The following is a 24,104-nucleotide window of genomic DNA, read 5'->3' on the forward strand; positions in this document are numbered from 1 at the left end:
GACGAGCTGAAGAGTAGGCGACACAACCATAATCTAAACGGGAGCGAACAAAGGAATAGTAAAAACGTATCGTACATGATCTATCGGCTCCCCAGTTGGTGTTAGTAAGGACTCGCATCATATCTAAAATTTTGGAACATTTTGTTTTCAATTCTTTTAAATGTTTGACCCAAGTAAGACGACTATCAAAAAATAAACCTAAAAACTTGACGTAAGTAGAGATAGTAATAGTCTCTCCGTTCAGAAAAATTTGCGGAATAGAAGGGTTTCGTAGCCGAGAAAAAACTACACATTTTGTTTTTTCGGATGAAAATGTGAAACCAGTAATCCTGGACCAAGCTTCAAGGTGATGCAGTAGTCTCTCTGCTGTAGGTGCCGAACGGCTCGCAATGTAGATAGCAAAGTCGTCAGCAAATAGAGAGCATGAGACAGGAGCCTGAACACATTTGGTAATATCATTTATGGCTACAGAAAATAAGGTGGCACTGAATACACTACATTGGGGCACTCCATTCTCCAAGATGACACTATCTGAGAGCGAATCATCCACACGAACACGAGCCGTTCGGTGATTTAAGAATCCCCGGATAAAAGCAAGCATATTGCCCTTGATTCCCCATTTTTTGAGAGTGTTAAGAATACCACGTCGCCAGGCTGTGTCATACGCCTTTTTTATATCAAAGAAGATAGCGACGAGGTGTTGCCGATTGAGGAAAGCGTTTTGTATGGCTGTTTCTAGTGACACTAAATGGTCAATGGAAGATCGTCCTTGTCGAAAACCACACTGTTCTGGAGATAGAAAGCCATGTTTCTCCAAGTACCATGTAAGTCTGCGGTATACCATTCTCTCCATTATTTTACACAAAACGCTTGTTAATGAAATAGGGCGATAGCTTGAGGGGTTCGTCTGGTCTTTACCAGGTTTTAGTACTGGTATAATAAATGCTTCTGACCAGCCGGGTGGGAAGACTTGTTCGGAGAATAAACCGTTGAAAATATTCAAAAGTTGTTGTAGTGCCGAATTAGGAAGGTGTGAAAGCATGGAAAGGCGAATGTTGTCCGGTCCTGGGGAAGTGTCCCGTGAATTTTTAAGTGCATGTAACAATTCTTTAAATACGAATGGAGTGTTTAATTCACCAACCGAATCACCAATGTTTAACGACAACACCTCCATTTGTATCTTGTACCGTTGAAAATCGTTATTATATGATGAGGTGAGAGACACCGAGCGGAAAGATTTTGCTAGACTATTTGCCACTTCCGAGGATGATGAAAGGAGTTCTCCTTCATCAATAAGACCAAGAATAGATTGTTTCGGTGATCCGAAGATTGCACGAATTTTCTTCCATACAGTAGACGTGGAAGTAGTGCGTGAGATAGTGCTCACGTATTTCGTCCATGAATTCCTCTTAGCGTCCAAGAATACTCGACGGCACACCGCTCTAGCCCTGCGGTATAAATTTAGATGTTCTGTTGTAGGCCTACGATTAAATTTACGTAGTGCCTGCCGTCGGTTCCTAATAGCATTTTTGCATTCATCGTTCCACCATGGAACGAAAGGACGTCTAGGATTACCCGATGTTTGTGGGATATATCTGTTGGCATTCTTAAGTATCATGGACGTAAAAGAAGAATATTGGTCGAGGATGTTCGCTCCATCGTCATACTGAGATTGGAATGCTTTATGGTATCCGTTCCAATCTGCCTTTTCAACAATCCATCTCCGTGGCCTTCTTTTAATCTCGCAGTCTACTCCGAAACTAATAATAATTGGTCTATGATCACTGCCGTGAAAGTCATCACAAACCGACCAATTAAAATGAGGGAGCACATTCGGTGAGCATATGGAAAGATCAAGGTTAGATACAGTGCCAGTTGATAAGGACATGAATGTATGTGATCCATTATTCAGTAGGCAAAGGTCAAAGTCTTCTCTCAATCTGTTTATCATATTTCCTCGAGTGGAGCAGAAGGTTGAGCCCCAGGAAATATGATGGGCATTGAAGTCTCCTACTATTAACGATGGAGATGGTATTTGTGTGAGGAGATTTGAGACATCTAAAGCACTGAACTCAGTGTTCGGTGAGAGATACAGATTGCAGATATGCAATTTGAAGGGAATAGAGATCTTTACTGCAATAGCAGGAATGACAGTGGTTAGTTGAATTCTTGTAGCTGACACCCCATTCTTCATGAAAATCGCTACTCCACCACTTTCCCTACTGTCTACTAGGCAGTCGTATCTCTCGCAGAAGTATCCTCTAAGTGTAATTCGGTCATTTTGTAGAAGGTGAGTTTCTTGGAAACACATGATTAGTGGATCATGTGTGTGCGCTAGTACTCTAATATCTTCAATGCGGGACCGAATACCTCTAACATTCCACTGAATAATGTTCATAAGTGTAAAAAATAAATAAAAAAATAAATTTCGGAAATTATATAAAAATTAGTTGTATGTGATTCGGTTTTTCTTTTTTGTATTTTTTATTTTAAAGAACTCCGATGCCCTAGGGTCGGGTGGTTCTTCAACCATATCCTCCAGTATATGAGGTGATGGTGGAGGAGATTTATTTGAATGGGATGTTGTAGTTGACATCCCAGAGGAGATAGTTATATTGGTTCCCTTTATGGGGAGCTTATTAGGTGGCTTACTGCCAGCTGTGATAGTCGCTATTCGTGGCGGTACGACTTTGGGAATAGGAACTTTCGTATGTATCATACTGTTTGATTCACTAGCTACGACGGAGGACTTTTTATTCATTTTTGTCAGCTCTGAGATAGTGGCTGTAAGTGAAGCTACTTGATCAGATAGCATCTGAACAAGTTTTTTTAAGTTCATTGCAGGATCCGCACTGCTGATTATTAGCATTTGTAGGAATTTGTTTAGATGTAGCGGTGGCAAAAGATACGTCTGGTTTAACCAGGTTCCGTGAATTGTTTATCTTTTTATATTCTCTACGTGCAGCCGGAAAAGATAATTTTTGCTCCGTACAGATTTTGAGAATTGCCTTTTCTTCTTTAAAAGTTGGGCAATCTCGGGAGCGAGCTGTATGTGGACCACTGCAGTTTGCGCATTTTTCACTTTCTTCGCAGTTAGTGTCATTGTGACCTTCCTTAGCACATCGAGCACAGATCTCGGTTTTTGTACAAGATGTTGTAGTGTGACCAAAACCTTGGCATCTGAAAGATCGCCGTGGGTTGGGTATGAATGGTCGTACCCGAACCGAGAGGTAACCCACTTTAATCTCCTCTGGTGGAACAGGGAGATTGAATGTTAATATAAGAGACGGTGTCGGTTCTTCTGTTCCGTTCTGCCGTCTCATTATACGTTTCACTTCTACAACATCTTGGTGGCAAAGCTCGTCAACTATTTCATTGATATGTATATCTAAGAGGTCTCGACAAAAAATTACACCCCTGCTCGTATTTAAAGTTTTGTGGCTTTCAGCACTTATATTTATACCACCCATATTACGGAGACGTAAGATTGATCGACTCTGTTCGTCGTTGAATGTTTCAACCAGAATCGATCCGTCGCGTAATTTCCTGATGTTCTTTGGGGAGCCACTTGTACCTGTTAGAGTTTTATTTATAAGGAAAGGTGAAACCTTTTGGAGGGAGCCACCTTCCTGACTATTTCGGAGAACAATGAATCGGATATTTTTAGTGTTCAAGTTTAAAGATTTGGAGTTCTCTTATTTCCAATGGAAATAAGTAACACTTATAATGGATCGTTGAAAAGCTCTCAATGACGGCTGATTACTGCAGTTAAGAAAAAGTCCAAAATCCAAATTTGTTTTTGAATTTTGGGCTTTTTTGGACACTTTTGGTCCTGTCGATTGCAATTAAAAGGGCATGTACACAACTAGTTGTTACAACAGTCCTAAATCCAAAATTTCAACATTCTACGGCTAATCGTCTTTGAGATATGCGAAACATATACGTACGTACAGACGTCACGCCGAAACTAGACAAAGTTGATTCAAGGATGGTCGAAATGGATACATCCGTTGAAATCTGAATTTTTCGTGATCACAATACTTCCTTTACTTTGTACCAGGAAGTAAAAGTCTTCATCGTTAACAGCTGATCATCAATTTTTAAATTTGTGAGTTATATTTGAATTTTTCAATGATTGAAGAAAATTACAATGCTTGAGTATCAATTTTTAAAATCGCATTTTCAGTTTTCAAATGAAAAAAAAAATATGAGATAATTTTTGTTTACGGGTATTTAGTGAAAATGTCATTTTTAGGACCTGAAATATCGGAAATACTGAGACACAGTTTTGGGAACTGTTTTATTCAATTTTTAGGGTAAAAATCCTATTGAACTTCAAATTTACTCCTTAATTTAAGTTCCAAGAATTTCAATATAATTTAATTTAACCTTGGAGAAGAAATCAAGGTGTAATTTTTGCAAGCTATAACTAAACAATGAATCGTTTACAGAATATGTCCTGAAATTCCTCCATTTCTTCGTGAGGCACTCTACATATATTTTTTTACAAAGCAAAAATTGTTTAATAAGAAAGATAACGAGTTAAAGTGATGGAAGTGGTAGAGATAGCTGAATATTCAGACGTGTGATGGAAAAGAAATTTGCAAAAGGTTGAAGAAAACCAGGGGTTTGTTTTTCATAAAGATTTATTGAATGGTGAAGCCGAAATTTGTAAGGAGGTATTGCGAATACAAAACTTAACTATATTGATGAACTGTATTGATGAATTGTTTCACACATTCTCACAAGAAAAAGTCGCAGGGTGTAATTTCTGGGAATCTTGGAGGCCAAGTATGTAGTGCCAAGTCTTGGGCTTCCGTATGTTATCCTGTCTTGAGGTGATGTTTCATCTAGAGACCAGTGAATATGATTGTACAATTGTGGCGGGGACCCATGTTGCTGGAAAATGGATTCTGCAGAGACTTCATTTATTTAACGAAAATACCAATCCTGTAACACCTAGAGTTAGGAATATCTTGGTACTGCCATCAAAAACGAAATGCCATAAACGTCTGTAAACGAAACCGCACAAAAAACATTAAATTTTGGTGAAACTCGCTCCTGTTGTATAATCTCGTGCGGATTTTTAAGTCCCCATTGTGGACATTATCACGTGAAACTTTAACGTTTAAATGATAACGTTTAAACGATAACGCTTAGTAATAACTATTTTTATCAGTAAAAATTAACCCGCGGTAAGAACATATCGTCTTCCGTATTAATTAAGTGCAGAACTTTTACGTTTTACGGTTTTCTTTTAACTTTTACTGAAGGAGCTTGTACCGGTTGTATTGGTATGGGCTGAAATGCACCGGTCGTCTTAACACACGCCAAGGCTAGCGCGATGAGTGAATTTTTTCGACGCTAAAAAGCGTCTTGAATTCGTTTTACATTTTTCTCTGAGGTGTCTAGACACACCAGATTCTTCCCCATATATAAGCTCTTCGATTACTCTAAATGTTTGTACCAGCGACGAATATTTTTAGCCAACGGTAGATCATCCTGAAACACTGTCAAAGTGCATGCTAAACCGTTATTACGGACTCTATCTTGCTAAATATTAGAACACAAAACACCTTTTGTTGCGTAGACGCCATGTTGTTTATGACTGAGTTAGCGTTTGTTTGAGTGCTAGTATTGCAATCTGGCGGTCGGTATTTGAAATCTAGGACGCGCAGTTTCAAATGGTGTAAATTTCACTCGGAGACCACACACAGGTGTATGGCTTTGTAATTACGTCATTCTTTGACGTAATTACATTTATATACGTTGACTACAAATGTTCTATTTTTCTCTTTTAAACCTCATAGGTTTTTTTTTATAAAAATCTGCAAACGTTCTAGTTATGATAAAATTTAACTCACTTAAAAAATACAAACATATCTATTATTATTTTTAATTGTGACATTTTGCTTGCTTTTCAACATTGTCATGAACTACATCAAAAAGGATCTCCAAAAACTGGTTCCATGGACACTTTTATATGCAGACGATGTGGTTTTTATAGAGGAATCGTTGCCAGAAATTCAAAACAATCTCGACAGATGATATACAGCTTTATAAAGCAGTGGCCTACAAGCTAGTTGCAAAGAGACAGAATACATACATTGTAGTTTCTCTGGTGGGAACAGAAACACTCAGGCAATACCTATTATCGAAGGAACTCCCTTAAACCAAGTAATTTGGATCCATAATCAACATCAGGGCAAACAAGGAAAGAGATTTAGAAAATAGAATCAAGGCAGGCTGGCTCAAGAGGAGGTCACTCTCTGGGGTCCCCTGTGACACAAAATACCTATTAGAACTAAAAGCACCATGTATAAGCGAGCCATTAGACCAGAAATGCTACATGGATTCGAGTGCTGGGGGATAAGGAAACGTGAAGAGCAAAAAATGCATGTCATGTAGATGAAAATGCTGCGATGTACAGGTGGTGTTATGAGACTTGAGAAAAAGGAAGGCAAGAGAGGCAGACGCTGTCCACCGACTACCTGGGTGCAAATCATCCAAAATGATATGCTGATGATAGGCTTAACACCAGAAATGATACAGAATTGCCAAGAGTGGCTTAAAAGTATCAGGAGGGCTGACCCCAAGAAGGGAACAAGCCAGGGGATTGGTTGATTGATTGATCTAATATCACTTTTAATAGATTTAAAATTTATTTTTTAGATTATAATTTAATAAGAAACCCCCTAAAAACAGCTCCCTATCAATACGAGAACTAATTATAAACTGCTAAATTTTACTTTTAGTTTTAAGGGCTTGCTGTTTTGCTTGAAGTAGGTGCTATCAGAAAAGTTTTGCTTCTCTTTGCTGACTTTTTTCTATATATTTTATTTGTTACGAATGTATAAAATAATTTTTGTTTGGTGTTATTACAGGAACATGAAACAAGTCAATAAATCTTTGAATTTTACGTTACTAGTTTTTAACCAATTAGTATGCTTTCATTTTAGCTTACTTCTCTATTCTATGTTTCAGGTAAAATCATTGTTATTTTATTGTTAAAATATATCTTATTACAAATCTTTTATTTTAATTTGGAAATATTTTAATAGTAAAGCAGACTGTGAATTCAAAATGCAGACTGTGAAATTTATCGTGACGTTATATTTTTACCATCGCATAAAATATCCTTAACCAATTGTAAACGAGTTATCTAGGGACCCCCAAAAAGTCTTTTATCTGACTAAATTTGATGAACTTCGTACAGTTAATTACAGAGAATATTCAAATATCATCATTTTTTCACCAAAACAAGGAAAGTTAATTCATTAACCTTCATTTTACCAAGCAATAAATCTCTTTTCATCCACAATACTCTTTGAGCATCTTCTATTATCTTGGCTTAGACAATGTGCTCTAAAGTGGGTTCTATTGTCTTCACCAGTTTAGCTATCGCAACTAACATTCTACGAATAATAAAATTTATTCAGTCGACTTCATAGCAGATGAACTAGAAAATTAAAGGTATACATCTTTAACCTTCCTTTACATCCTTTAAAGGTATTCCATCTTTAAAAGTTAGAAGTAGGTGTCCGTTTAAAAGCAATAGTTTTTCCTGAAATTTTCAGTATGTAAACATTAAACTTATTAACTATGGGTGATATATATACTAAATATAACCTACGTCAGTGATATGGCATTTCTATCTATCCCCTCAAACCAAAAAATGCTTCCCAGCCAGCTCAAGTCTATTTGTACATACTTCAAAATTGGCTTTGAACATGTAGGATTGGGGTAAGGCTGCTAACTCTTTTATCACTTTTACATTAAGGCTTTTATCAGTTCTTGAACTATTTCTTATCCCTGTCTAAGACAGAAGCTGCAACAGCTGTCTATATTAAATTTAAAGTTAGAAACAATGAATTATTTTTTAATTTATATTTTTAAAATAATATTTATATATTTAAAAAAAAAATCATTTTAGTTCAAATCAAAATTCACTTTTATTTTATGCGCTGTAAGGAATTTTATTATTTTTTTTTTTAATTTAGAAAAATGAAGTTGTTTTTATTATGTTTTATAGTACAATGCTATCAATGACAAACTTTAAGTTGTCAATTACAAACTTTTTTGTAATATATCAATGCCTAGACCAAATATGTGCCAAAGTTAGAATTAGCAAAAATGAGTTCTGTAATCTTTAAGAGAAGGAAACTAATACTTGGATATCGGTTTACAGTGTATATTGTGAAAATAGAGATGAATGTTATTTGAAACAATATTGGTTATTTGGAAACAGGATGAAAGCTTATTTAGTATATTTTACAAAATTCGTCATAGATATTTTTATACTAATATTATTCATACAAAATAATATAATTATTGAAATCCTAATTTTTTTTAAATTGCTTAAATTAAAAGTAAAGTGATTGTTGAATGTTTAGGTTCAAGGGGTAGGGTTTTTCCCAGAACTGTCGAAACCTAATAAAAAAAGTAGAATAAAATATTATTTATTAAATTCTTGTGTAGTGGTAGGATTTAAGAATTTCATTTCGTTAAAATTAGAAAAAAATAAAAAATCCTACTGTGCTGCTATCTACCGAGTAGAAATAGAATTAACGTTACTAAATCACGAACTAGTATTTCTGGAAATTTTTATTATTTAGGAACAGAATTTCGTCTTTAAAATTATTTTCATTTCGGAGGGGTACATACTTATACTTTGTAATATATACAACTTATAAATTCCTGTGTAAAGGAACGTAAAGTCTTTTCTATATACTTCTAATTCGGAACCATATCATTAAACAAAATGTTTAAATTAAAAAATCCATTCCAAATATCATACAGGTTAATCTAGTGTAAATCAAAATTAATAAAATTTTTTGTTATATACTTGTTACTAAAAGGAAATCAGAATATATATAAAGCGCAACCGCTCGTTACGCTATAGCGATATTTTCTTTCTTTTTATTCTTTTTTCAAGAACCATCTTCATCAATCTTGGTTGCCTTGATATACCAAGATACCAATCTTGGTATAAGTATATACCTTGATATACTTGGTTGCCTTATTTTTAAAATATTCCACCAAAAATTTTCATTACTTTCATTTATGTAAAAAATGTTCTTTTTATAAAAGAAATTTTAAGTTGGCTTAGTTATTAACTAACCTTACATTCTCGTTCAAAACTATATGAACACACTACAAAATTAACTTGTATCATGTTTGATTAATTTTAATATGATAGTAATAAATTATTTCTGCATAAAGACAACGCTGTCGTCATATATTATTTTTAAATAGCTTAATATATCTGAACAAAATACCAATTTTTGGGTCTTTACTGTTTCTCCCTCACAATGGTTTTTTTTTTAATAATAATTATTTAAACTCATTACGAAAATAATAATTGTTATTTTTTAAGAACTTACCTACCTGTTGAAATTAAAAATTAGATGTAATAAGTTTTTAAGAAAGCAGCTGTTCTGCAGTATTTTATTTCATTTCCTATTGACATTTTATAATTAGATTTTACATGTAAGAAATTTATAACAATACTGTTGTTTCACTCTGTCATTAAAATAGTATATTAGACTTATTAAACTTCGGGAGGCAAAAAGCATTTATATCTTGTAGTAATCGTTCAAACAAATCATTTCCCCGATGACGTTGTCTCCACATAAACTCAGACAGATAAGAATCTAACATTTTTCTATTAGTGCCACACTCTTTTCTCTTCCATAATTTGGCGGAAGACCACATTGATTCCACTCGCTGGGTATGAGCTCCCGTCTGCAGATTTACAAAATTCTCTGCACGGTTTACTGCAAGGTGCTGAAAATTCATCTTCGAAATTACTTAACATTGCTACACCTCCTATAATTTTTATCAGAGAGATGTAATATCATCTCGTGCCCCTTATTGTAATGCCGAAGGTTATGAAGAATCCCTTTCGGTTGCAAAAATTCAACACCTTTCTCCTTTGAATTGATTTTCCTAAATAAAGAAACAACGACACAGCACAATAAGTAGACACAGACTGGTTGCAGGTAGCGATACCAACGTCTAGTAATATTGTATAATGTTGTACAAAGTAACCAGACATGTTTAAACATGTCCAATCAGTTTAAACGAGATCAATTACTAGTACGTAATACGTAACGTAAAAATACCATTGCGGGGGAAAAGCAGAAAAGGCGCCAATATTTTATAGTGTTTCTAAAATGGTAAGCTGGTTAAACTATTTCGGATTCTACTTGTAAAACTAAACAAAAAAAATCCTTAAGAAAAATGGCAATTTCTCCTTCTTTCTCCCCCTGTCCGCCATTTTGCTATTTTTATATAAAAATTTATATCTCAAGTTCGGATAGAAGGAATCACATTAATATTTGGTAAGTGTCTTGTTAATAAAGTTTTAAAATTAGAAAAAATCAGGACTTAAATACCTTCGCAAATTACAAAATAGCGGCCATGTTTATTTTTCAATCCGTTGTCTCCATAAATATTATTTTTTATCAAAATTTATGTTATTTAATAAAATATTAAGCCTTTTATTTTGAAAATGATATTTATTTTTGAAAATTGGTTAGCAAATAGCCGAATTATGGCAGAAAATTGATGTTGTAATTATGTATTTATGTATGCGTTGTCGTTATATTATATTATTTATAATATATTTTTTTTATGAATAAGAGATACTGCAGGTGGTATTTTTTGTATAGTACTATCCAATAATTAAGCTTTTGTACAAAAAACTGTAACAATACATTTTTAATGAAGGCCCTATATCAAATGTCTTTTGTATATAATTAATCCTACTAGAACCAAAATAGCATAGGAAGAGTATGATGTAGCATGAACAGTACTTATACTGTATTTATTTTATTTGTTTAATAATATACTTTAATAATGTTTCGCCAGGTATAATATTCTTCAGGTATGGACTCCATGGAGCTTTTTTTAAAGATGTAGTCATCCTTCACTTGCTGTAAAGGAATTGCAGTGCTGTATTCTATGCATTTTATTTCGAACACTGCTTTTTATTATACTTTAATTTTCAATTTTGTACTATACATTATTACATATACACTACATTAAACAAAAAAAAGAAAAGATTTACAGACTAATACTGCACTACAACATAATAAATTTAAACGATTCAATCGATTACTTATGTTTTAAATAATTTGTTATTTTTGTTTGTTTGGCCGCTGCACATCTTGCTTTGACGTGTAGTGGTGAACGCGTTTTCGGAAATCAGCTGATTTGGAAGTCGACAGTTCCAGCGTTCAAGTCCTAGTAAAGTCAGTTGTTTTTACACGGATTTGAATATTGGATCGTGGATACCGGTGTTTTTTGGTGGTTGGGTTTCAATTAACCATACATCTCAAGAATGGTCGATCTGAGGCTGTGCAAGACTACACTTCATTTACACTCATACATATCACCCTCATTCATCCTCTGAAGTAATTACCGATCATCATCTGAACGGTAATTACCGGAGGCTAAACAGGAAAAAGAAAGAAGGTTGTTCGACGTAACGCATATCCGTGTCAAAAACCTTTTTTGCTTCCGTATGCTATATTTTTGTATCTTCTTCGGCTACATCGTATTCTTCTTCGTCTTACTCATTAACTTGATTTTCTCTTGTTATAACTTCAATAATAACATTGTCGTTCATAATTTCATTTTCTCGTACCTCGTCATTGCAATATACATTCATTCACGTCATTCTTATCTAATAACGCGGCGCTTTCCGTGTTTAGCTTCCTCAAATCACTTTAAAATTCCGCATTTCCAATTTCTTCAGGATCTGGATTTTGCATCTTATCCGCATCGCTACTGCTACAAGCGCCACAAATTTCTGATAGAAGACGTTTCCAGCACTTATTGTGGCGGATGATATTTCATTACGCGCCACGGCTACGTTGTAAATTACATCTGTAATTGTTTTTTTAAAAATTAAATTAAGCAAAGTTACATTAGCGTCTTCTTTTTCTTCTACAATTGAAGACAAAATTTTCTTCCCGTGCGGGCTCTTTAATAATTCCTTAACCCCTTGATCTATAGGTAGGATCAAAGGTGTTACATTAAAATGAGTCTTAATGTTGTCTTTTGCAAGCTCGTCGGAAGAAGGATGACAAAGCGTCGTATAGGAACAGCACATTTTCGGGTAAATTTAATTTTCTTAATTGTTGTTTTACTTTAGGAACGAATTCGTGAGGAAACCATTCTTTAAATAACAAAGCACGCGTCCGGGCATTTTTTTGTTCTGCATAATACACCAGTAACATACTTTTATTAATGCTTTTCAGCGCTCTTTATTTCTAGACTTTCGATTTTCGTGCTCGCGCGATTTTTAGACTTTCCACCTAAAAAAAGTGGAAGTTTATGACTCCACTTGCATAAAAGGTTTTTTTATTTCGTATATCCTGGAGCAGTGTGTTTATCCCGAACACATTGCTCCGTTTTATTTGGCTGCAATTTATATACGAGCACCGTATCGTCGACATCATACAGTTGTTTTAAACTAAGTTTTTCTTCATCGATGATTTTTTTTTTATGAAGTTGATAAATTTTTCCGCTGTTACGTGGTCTACAATAATGTTTCGCCAGGTATAATATTCTTCAGGTATGGACTCCATGGAGCTTTTTTTAAAGATGTAGTCATCCTTCACTTGCTGTAAAGGAATCGGTAGTAGTGCTACTGCTAGAACCTTGCTGAGGCGATTTTTCCATTGAGAATAATGACTCTTGCTTTTAACCGAAGTCCGCTGATAAGTGTTCCTCGTTGTTTTTCTCGAAGGAACCGGATACACAGCGTCTCGTCTAATAAATCTAACATAAGTTCTATTCCGTCGAGGACTGAAATTTAGCTACCTAGCTGCCTTGCTGCGTATAATATGCTTCAATCTGTAAACGGTATTTTTTTTCCATCTTTAACCGTCGTTTCACGAAATTTTTGTTTAGTCTCGATCGAAAATACTACACGTTTTCTTTTGCAATTCGAAACTGTAAGTACAGCTAAAAAGTAAACTGTACGGAATTTTAAAGGTTATCTAAACTAAAACATTTGCAGCTATCGGTACGCAAGAAACACAATACACTACACTGAATAGACGAAATTAAAACGGAGTCTTACAAATTATTTTTTTATATAACTAACACGGTACTGTACTATGTAGGGCCTAATTATATTAAACCATATAAATTAAATTATAAAAAATAAGTTGAAAAATTAATTGTTTTATAAAAAAAGTCCAAAATCCAAGAAATCTGGATTCTGGACTTTTTCTTAACTGCAGTAATAAGCCTTCATTGAGAGATTTTTAACGATATATCATAAGTAGTACTTATTTTCATTGGTTCCAGAGTTATAGCCAAATAAAATTTTAATTAATGAAATATTTGGATCTTACAAGGAGATGGCACATCTGTTCGAATCCGACTTCATTTTCTGTACTTTTTTTAATTTAAATATATTTATTTATTAATAATTATTAACCTCTGATTGTTAAAAAAATTTACGATAAAAAAATAAAAATATCAGAAGTTATTAATAAAATAAAATAGTATGTACTTATTTAAAAAAAAAAAAAATGTGTATATGTAATTTAATAGGCGTACAAGGAAGTCATAAGTAGTGAGGACCGGCATACTGAGGTGCGCCGGTTTCAGTGATCGGCTGGGGATTCCAGGGAAGTTTTACGAATGTCGTGCCGTAATTACTGCCGGTAGGTGGGAGGCCTCCTTAGAGGCAAAGGACATTCCCCGGGCTGAGCTTCACTTAACTGTATGTCCGGCCTAGTGGAGTAGGGGAGAAAAAGGAAGTCACATGGTGTTTACGTCAGATTCTTTTATTATTAACTGTCTATTACAATTTAACATTGCAATTATTGTGTCATTAATTAATTTTTTTTTTGTTTCAGAACAATGAATTTTCTGGAAAAGGAAGATACATTTTGGCATATTGCTCTTCTACAAATTGTTATGGTATAAGTTGTGTTATAGGACAACTTTTATTCAATAAGGTTAGAATAACTTGTCTAGAATGTATTACTTAGAGGAAAAAATATATACCCTATGCGAGACAATCCCCCCTTTCTCGTGAACTATGTACAATAAAAAAAAACTGGCCTAAGTAAGCCTCAGACTGGATGGTGACATGTCATGGTGACCTTGGATTTGATTATGACTTTATTTCAAGGTTAACAACGATTTTTTCATATGGAATGACCTATTTTTGACTTCACCAGTGAAAAGAGTAGAAAGTTTTACACATTGGAATATGTGGTCACACATATGACCTTGAAACGTTTTTGAAAGTCATATAGCCATAAATTTGGTTTAGGAGATAATCACATAGGGTATCCGATTAACACGATTTGCTGATTTAAGATATCAATCCTCTTCTCAAAACTTAGAAACCAGTGACTGTAAATGTCTGCGAAAAGAATACAGCACTAGTGTAACACTGTCTTTGATGGTTAGCCGTATGACCTAAAATAAAGTTCCAAGGACATATGTGTGACCACATATTTCAATGTGTAATTTCTTGCTCGTTTCATTCGTGGGGTCAAAAATAGGTCATTTCATTTGAAAAAAATCGTTTTAACCTTGAAATAAGGTCAAGGTCAAGTTAAAGGTCAAATACAAGATCACAATGAGGTATCTCTCTTCAATTTGAGTAACTTTTGTTTAGGTAATCTTTTTGTATTGTACATAGTTTACGAGAAAATCGCCTGGGGCGATTAAAATGAACACTCAATATTTTAAATGTAACTTGAATGTATAATATATATGTGTAAATATATAGCATGAATAATGTGAAAACTTATACCTTGAATATGTATACCTACCTATAAGTAGGCGTATGTGCATGTGCACGTGCTTATTTTAAAAAAAATTTTTAATTTAATATTACAATAATAATCTGTAATGTAACATACCCATTCAAATTGTTTTTTGGTTTTTACATTAGAGTGAGGATTTATGGAAATCAATATCTTCAAGTTCATGGCAAAATAAACCAATATGGTTTAAAAATAGTATAAAAATGTTACTAATTGGCACACAGAAACCATTAAAATTAGAGCCGATTGGATTATACGTACTGGACTTAAAATTTTTATTAAAGGTAAATATAATTATACGTTTTACATAAAAGTTAAAAAGAAATGGTTTTGTTGAGATTAAATAACAAGTATTTTCGCTGTTATAGTGTTGTAGGTTTATGTTTGTGTAATCTTAAACTTCACTCAAATAGCTATGTTATTGATTAAGTTTACCTGTTGTAATTTATTTAATGGTTGGGTTTAATCGATAAATAATGGTTTAAGTTAAACTGATCTTGCCAACAAGACAAAAGTAAACTTAGAACTGAATCATTCCTTTAAGTTTGAACAACATTCTTGTCCAAATTGATAACATTCTTGTCTCATTGGACACTCTTTACAGTGAATGTCTAATAAAGAAGGATTAAGATATTCCATCACGTTTTATGAATAACTTGTATTTTGTTTATTTTGTATTTGGTTTCTTAAAAAGTAAGAATGCCAGATATTTTCAACGATGGAGAGTATATAGACAAAGATTTGTGTACCTCAATATGAATTCAAGGGGTTCTGCAATTGAATGTAAATAGACACTTTCCCCTCCTCTATGAATCATGAGACCTTGCCGTTGGTGAGGGGGCTTGAGTGCTCAGGGATACAGAGTAGCTGGACCAAAGGTGCAACCATATTGGAGAGGTATCTGTTGAGAGCCAGACTAAGGAATGATTCCTGAAAGAGGGCAGCAGCTCTTTCAGTAGTTGTTAAGGGCGTGAGTCAGAATGACTTAAACGGCCATATCAACATCACTCAGTCCTCTGAGTACTGCGAGCTGAAAGCAATGGAAAACTACAGCTGCTTTTTTTCCAAGAAAATGTGGCTCTGCATTTTCATATAGCAATGATGGAGGCGCCTTCCTTGGTAAAATATTCCGGAGGTAAACTAGTCCCCCGTTCGGATCTCCGGGTGGGGACTACTAAGGAAGGGGTCACCAGAAAATTAAAAATAAAATTAAAAAATAACATTCTACGAGTCGGAGCGTGGAATGTTAGAAGTTTAAAAAAGGTTGGTAGGCTAGAAAAATTAAAAAGGGAAATGGATAGGATAAATGTGGATATAGTAGGAATTAGTGAGGTTCGGTGGGAAGAGGAAGGCGACTTTTGGTCAGGTGATTTTAGAATAATCAACTCAGCTTCAAATCATGGGCAGGCAGGAGTAGGTTTCATAATGAACAAGAAGATAGGGAAGAGAGTAGAGTATTTGAAAACACATAGTGATAGAATCATTGTAATAATGATAAAATCAAAACCTAAACAGACAACGATTGTTAACGTCTATATGCCTACAAGTGCCCATGATGATGATGAGGTAGAGTATGTATACGAAGAGATTGATGAAGCAATTAAACACATAAAAGGAGATGAAAATTTAATAATAGTTGGAGATTGGAATGCAAGCATTGGAAAAGGCAAGGAAGGAAATATAGTGGGTGAATATGGGCGGGGCAAAAGGAATGAAAGAAGGGACCGACTTATAGAGTTTTGCACGAAGTATAATTTGGTAATTGCCAACGCCCAATTTAAAAATCATAATAGGTATCAGATAGATTATATCATGGTTAAGCAAAGATTTAGAAATCAACTCGTTGACTGCAAAACTTACCCTGGAGCAGACATTGATAGCGACCATAATTTGGTGATAATGAAATGTAAATTGGGGTTTAAAAACCTGAAGAAGACGTGTCAGATGAATCGGTGGAATTTAGAGAAGCTTGAGGAAGAGGAGGTAAAGAAGATTTTTGAGGAGGACATCGCAAGAGGTCTGAGTAAAAAAAGATAAGGTAGAAAATGTATAAGAAGAATGGGAGAATGTTAAAAAGGAAATTCTTAAATCAGCAGAAGCAAACTTAGGCGGAATAAAGAGAACTGGTAGAAAACCTTGGGTTTCAGACGATATATTGCAGCTGATGGATGAACGTAGAAGAAAAGGAACTATCGGCAATTAAGAAATGCTATAAACAGGAAGTGCAAACTGGCGAAAGAAGAGTGGATTAAAGAAAAGTGTTCAGAAGTGGAAAGAGAAATGAACATTGGTAAAATAGACGGAGCATACAGGAAAGTTAAGGAAAATTTTGGGGTGCATAAATAAAAATTTAATAATGTGTTAAACAAAGATGGTACACCAATATATAATACGAAAGGTAAAGTCGATAGATGGGTGGAATATATTGAAGAGTTATACAGAAGAAATGAATTAGAAAATGGTGTTGTAGAGGAAGAAGAGGAAGTTGAGGAGGATGAATTGGGAGAAACAATACTGAGATCTGAATTTAAAAGAGCATTAAAAAATTTAAATGGCAGAAAGGCTCCTGGAATAGACGGAATACCTGTAGAATTACTGCGCAGTGCAGGTGAGGAAGCGATTGATAGATTATACAAACTGGTGTGTAATATTTATGAAAAAGGGGAATTTCCGTCAGACTTCAAAAAAAGTGTTATAGTCATGATACCAAAGAAAACAGGGGCAGATAAATGTGAAGAATACAGAACAATTAGTTTAACTAGTCATGCATCAGAAATCTTAACTAGAATTCTATACAGAAGAATTGAGAGGAGAGTGGAAGAAGTGTTAGGAGAAGACCAATTTGGTTTCAGGAAAAGTATAGGGACAAGGGAAGCAATTTTAGGCCTCAGATTAATAGAGGCCTCAGAAGGAAGATTAAAGAAAAACAAACCAACATACTTGGCGTTAATAGACCTACAAAAGGCATTCGATAACGTAGACTGGAATAAAATGTTCAGCATTTTAAAAAAATTAGGGTTCAAATACAGAGATAGAAGAACAATTGCAAACATGAACAGGAACCAAACAGCAACAGTAACAATTGAAGAACATAAGAAAGAAGCCGTAATAAGAAAGGGAGTCCGACAAGGATGTTCCCTATCTCCGTTACTTTTTAATCTTTACATGGAACTAGCAGTTAATGATGTTAAAGAACAATTTAGATTCGGAGTAACAGTACAAGGTGAAAAGATAAAGATGCTACGATTTGCTGATGATATAGTAATTCTAGCCGAGAGTAAAAAGGATTTAGAAGAAACAATGAACGGCATAGATGAAGTCCTACGCAAGAACTATCGCATGAAAATAAACAAGAACAAAATAAAAGTAATGAAATGTAGTAGAAATAACAAAGATGGACTACTGAATGTGAAAATAGGTGGAGAAAAGATTATGGAGATGGAAGAATTTTGTTATTTGGGAAGTAGAATTACTACAGATGGACGAAGCAGGAGCGATATAAAATGCCGAATAGCACAAGCGAAACGAGCCTTCAGTAAGAAATATAATTTGTTTACATCAAAAATTAATTTAAATGTCAGGAAAAGATTTTTGAAAGTATATGTTTGGAGTGTCGCTTTATTTGGAAGTGAAACTTGGACAATCGGAGTATCTGAGAAGAAAAGATTAGAAGCTTTTGAAATGTGGTGCTATAGGAGAATGTTAAAAATCAGATGGGTGGATAAAGTGACAAATGAAGAGGTATTGCGGCAAATAGATGAAGAAAGAAGCATTTGGAAAAAATATAGTTAAAAGAAGAGACAAACTTGTAGGCCACATACTAAGGCATCCTGGAATAGTCATTTTAATATTGGAAGGACAGGTAGAAGGAAAAAATTGTGTAGGCAGGCCACGTTTGGAATATGTAAAACAAATTGTTAGGTATGTAGGATGTAGAGGGTATACTGAAATGAGACGACTAGCACTAGATAGGGAATCTTGGAGAGCTGCATCAAACCAGTCAAATGACTGAAGACAAAAAAAATGACACTTTCCAAAATAGTTTCAGGGTATTTAAAGACACAGGATCTTTTACGACAGCCTATACAGAAAGAGAAGAACTTTGAAATAGATAAGTTAATGTACTCATTGCAGTTACAGATAATCCAAATAAAACTGTTAGAAGAATATTGTGGATTGTATCTGTTATGCGGCATCGCGTCGCTAGTATAAACTAGGATCATGCAAAGTACGTTGGGGAACAATGAAATAATGTAATCTAATATTTTATGATTTCTCAGGGCCGTCCGTTTATATTGAAATATTCATTAATAGTTTTCAGCTATTTATACTATTTGGGATGTAGCAGATGATAATTTTACTGTTTTAGCAGTCGTAACCGCCTATCCTTTGCATGCTAATTTTAGCTATGTTGAAGACCCATTATCTCAATAAATATTAATGCTACAGACTTCAAATTTTTTCTAGATACTTGATATTCTAAGAAGATTAGATGCACCTAGAATTATAACTATTAACCACTTCCCTAATGAAATGTAAATTAATAATTATAAAAATTAAATTTTTTAGGAATTATTTTTTTTAAAGGATAATTATTTCCATAATTCTTGATGTTTGAAGGATGTGTACATATAGAATAGTGACAAAAAAATTCAGGTTACAATCTCCAGTGATTTCTAAGATAGGTCATAAATATAGAAAAATATGGTTTTTGGCAAACGGGATTTAAAAATTACAAAAACGAGTTTTTTAAGTTACCTATTGTAAAATTTCCCAGCTTCATAATCTGGGTCATCAGTGTTAGCTTGCTGATTTTTTTGGCTTTAGTTTTTATTTCTACTTCTCTGTCTCTCCTTTTTTCTGCATTTCTTGAACTGTTTTTTCCACCTCGATTACCGTCAATCTTCAATTATATTACTCGTCAATCTTTTTTAAAATTTTTACGGTATTAAGAATCGGATTGATTACAAGATGCTCAGAACTTCACACTCGATAATGTTTCCATTAATAAATGTTGACACTTATCATATACGCCAAACTCAAGCGTCTCTTCTCCCACAAAAATATTTTATGGCAACCGGTTCCAAATTATGCGGTTGAGAGACTCGCAGTTCTGCATCTATCCCTGTAGATATTTTTTTTCAACAAACCTTCATCAGATAAACTTTACTGTTATTGGCTTTATAGTTTGAAAAATAGTCATTGGGAGAGAAGTTTTGTGAGTAAGAACAGTTTTTACTGGTCAATTTTATAGTTTTACTGGCAAATTTGAGCGTCATTGTTTGCAAAACAACTGTGTCGCAATTTTTTTAATGACTCATAACAAATTTATTTGTTAACATACCGTTATGAATCTTATATCAAACGACTAAGAATATTGAAAAAAAATTCCGAAAAAAAATGTTTGATCCTTTACCGGTTACTACTTCCTTTAATTTAGATTACTGATGTATTATTTCATTGTGGTTTTATTTTACTTACATCAAGTCCGGGCGCTGATAATGACTCTTCGTTGTGTTTCCAGTAAAAAATAGAAGAAACAGAATTCGAACAAGCTATCAACAGATCTAGGTATTTGCAAAATCCAAGTTTGGAGAATATTATATCATGACTATTTGTATTCTTATCGGGTGAAAAGATTTCAAAATTTAACTTCAAAATCTGTTTTTCTAAATTTGGAAGTACTCATTCCATTCTGAAGGTATAAATTTATATTGAAAAAAAAATTTCTTCGTATTTTGTTTATAATAAAAGACTCATAAAAAATGTTTAATATGTTCTATCACTCTAATCGTTTTAAATGTAAAATCTAATACATACATAAGTTACGTATTAACTCACCTTCGTCGAAGTATAAAAAACAAAAAAAATTAAAAATAATTTATTACTTTTAAAATATAACATTAATGTTGCTATGTTAATGTGTCGTTAAATTACTCATTTCAAATTTTTTATCAAATTTATTTTTACTTTGAATTAATTAAAAATGTATGAATTTTAAATATACCCTTTTTCTGACATTTCAGTAAAATGTGAATTTATACTGGTTTTTCAACAGGTATAATTAATAATTAAACGACGAAGATAGAGTAAAAAAAACTAAATATTATAATAATTTTTCTAGAAAGTATTCAACTAACAAAAAATTATCTTGAAAACATAATTATATTAATTAGTTTAAAAAAAATAATATAGAAATTTTATTTAATAAATAATATTAAAATTTATTTTTAGGTACTACAGATGTCGTATTCATACTGTAATATAATGTTACAATTAAACAGTAAAAAAGTTAAGAAATAAATGAAAATTTAGTTAATGAGTTCTAACTCTGAAGTCTCTGATAGCTAAAGAACAGGAGATGTTTTTCACCTATCAAAACAAGGATTCATAATATTTCAATGTTATTTGATTTCTGAGATTTTTAAAATGAGAAATCTGATTGCAGAATTTTCTCAGGCTAAGATGTTAATGAATTTATTTGAATATAAACACAATAAGTCCAGTAATTTATTCTTTGTTTTTATAATTCAACATTTTTATTATATAATTTCATTCAATTCTAAATGGAAGCCGTCTTATTATAGGTACAGCAAACATTTCAGTAGTGTTATCATAGTTTATGTGGTATATCTATAGTTTAAGCTTTATCTACATTCCTTCCTAGAACATAGAAATATCTTATAAACTGTAGTTAAATCCACTTTATATTAGGCAAACACTTATACCTGCATAATTGTATTTTAATTTGTAAAAATATACGAAAATTATTTATTATTGTTCATTTTTTTGTTATTAATAAAATTTTAGTAAATAAATTTTTTATTTCATTTCGTTATTTACTCCTATAAATTATTTCTAATCAGTTGTACAAAAATATAATAACTGATTAAACAATCCTTAAATGGCTTACTGAATTGAATACTGCTTTTATTAAATGAAAAAAAAAAAAAATCTGATTTGGACACCACATGACTTCTTTTTACGCCTATTAAATTTATTTTTTTTTAATGAAAAGTAAATTAACTTTTATTTCATTAATATCTTCTGATATTTTTTCATATTTATTGAAATTGTGATTATTACTGCTTTTATTAAATGAAAAAAAAAAAATCTGATTTGGACACCACATGACTTCTTTTTACGCCTATTAAATTTCTTTTTTTTTTAATGAAAAGTAAATTAACTTTTATTTCATTAATATCTTCTGATATTTTTTCATATTTATTTAAATTGTGATTACGACAAATATTATTTGTCGTAAAACTTTTTTAAGAGGTTAATGATTTTTATTAATAAATCAATATATTTAAATTAAAAAAAGTTTAAAAAAAATAAGGAGGTGAATTCTGATTCGAACCGATGTGCCTTCCCCCCTTGTAAGATCCAAATATTTCATTAATTAAAATTTTGTCTATATCTCTGACACCAATGAAAATAAGTACTGCTTATGATATATCGCTGAAAAGCTCCGAAATCCAAATGTTTTGGATTTTGGGCTTTTTTGGGCACTTTTGGTTCAGTCGATTGAAATAAAAAGGGGAGGTACACAACTAGATGTTACAACTGTTCTAAATTCAAAATTTCAACATCCTACGGCTAATCGTTTTTGAGTTATGCGAGATAAATATGTACGTACAGACGTAACGCCGAAAGTAGTCAAAAGGGATTCAGGGATGGACAAAATGTGTATTTCCGTTGAAATCTGAAAACCGAAATTTTTCGCCATCACAATACTTCCATTATTTCATATAAAGAAGTAAAAACAAATTAATAAACAAAAATCCATCACTTACGTAGCATTATCATCACCATCATTTACGTTCCAAAAAAAATATTTCTATACTTATGAAATATGATTTTTTCAGTCTAAAAAAATTCTAAGAAAAAAAATCAAAAGAAATACAATTTTTTATATTTGAGAAGAATGTCTTCGTTAAAAAAACCGAAATTTTTCGTGATTACAATATTTCCTCTTTTACTTCGTACAAGGAAGTAAAAAAAAAAGGTAACAACTCAGTTGTAGGACTTTCCCGACACGCGGCTTTTTTCTGCATGTGTGGCTTACAGATACAATCTATATATATAAAAATGTTAAGTTTGTGTACGCTTTAAAAACTCGAAATGTTCTGCACCGATTAAGCTAAAATTTTAGCACGATATATAACCCGCATCAAAGATTGTTTTCATCTATTTTTAATTTGTACAGTTTTAATTTGGAAATGTAAACAAAGGAAAACCAATCAGATCAATGCAAGATGGCCGCTGTCAAACACAACTACCAAATTTCTTTGAATTATATTTAACAGCTAAAACATCTGTATTTTATTTTTAAAAAACAAAAAACACCAAAACAAAAAGAAAACCACCAAGAAGGATGACTTACAGTAAATAAATTAAAACAACCAACTTTCTTATAGCCCAGATAGACCTAAGACTATGCAAACAAAAAAAGTCGAAATAACCAAATGCACAGAAAATAATATCCCTACATAATGGCCAAAAAATCCTTTGTTAGGTTAAATATTCACTTTTGTTTGAATTTACAGAAGGCATTTACAACGAAGCATTGATAAATATTGAAGACAAGTGCTTAGCTATTGCAAATAAAGTTCTTAGTCAATTGGGAGTGCCAGCCCCCACCCGAGCTGCGATTGCTTGATTTGATGTGGATTTACGCCGTGAACAGAGTTACAACATTGGTGATCTTCAGTCATATGTCCAATCAAACATTTCCAAATTAACGCGTGAACAGAAAGGCATTTATGATCGCATAATGCAAATGATAAATGACGGAGTTGGGGGGACCTTCTTCTTGGATGCGCCAGGAGGAACTGGGAAAACATACCTCATTAGATTGATTCCTAGCAATGGTTCAATCAAAAAATGACAATTATCCTGTTGCGGAATATTAATCAGCCAAAACTCTGCAACGGCATGCGACTTGCAGTTAAGAAATTGATGAATAACGTAGTGGAAGCAACGATTTTAACGGGCCTTTCAAAGGTGAAGATGTCCTCATTCCTCGAATACCCATGATCGCGACCGATACACCATTTTAATTTAAAAGATTGCAATTCCCAATTCGATTGGCATTTGCAATCACAATCAATAAAGCTCAAGGTCAATCTTTAGAATTGTGTGGTATAGATTTAGATGCGGATTGCTTCTTACATGGACAACTGTATGTGCGTGTTCCCGAGTCGGCAAACCAGATAATCTACGCAGCAGTGAAAAAAAAAAATTGTATATCCACAGGTATTGCAAAATTAAACTTCTATGAAACGTATGCTTTGTTTA

The 24,104-nt window shown here is 33.1% G+C and overlaps 1 protein-coding gene across 1 annotated transcript in view; it reads left to right on the forward strand.

Moving 5' to 3' along the window:
* The window catches only part of LOC142317524 (uncharacterized), a 30,377-nt gene extending 8,769 nt beyond the window's left edge, over nt 1-21,608 (forward strand). Inside the window, exons 3-6 of the mRNA XM_075354085.1 lie at nt 6,885-6,984; nt 13,881-13,982; nt 14,933-15,088; nt 21,039-21,608. Coding sequence (XP_075210200.1) covers nt 6,885-6,984; nt 13,881-13,982; nt 14,933-15,088; nt 21,039-21,107 — 427 coding nt within the window. The 3' untranslated portion in view covers nt 21,108-21,608. The remainder of the gene's footprint in view (nt 1-6,884; nt 6,985-13,880; nt 13,983-14,932; nt 15,089-21,038) is intronic.
* The last annotated feature ends 2,496 nt before the right edge of the window (nt 21,609-24,104 follow it).

This window comes from Lycorma delicatula, chromosome 1, assembly GCF_047948215.1.
Source record: "Lycorma delicatula isolate Av1 chromosome 1, ASM4794821v1, whole genome shotgun sequence".
Lineage (NCBI taxonomy): Eukaryota > Metazoa > Arthropoda > Insecta > Hemiptera > Fulgoridae > Lycorma > Lycorma delicatula.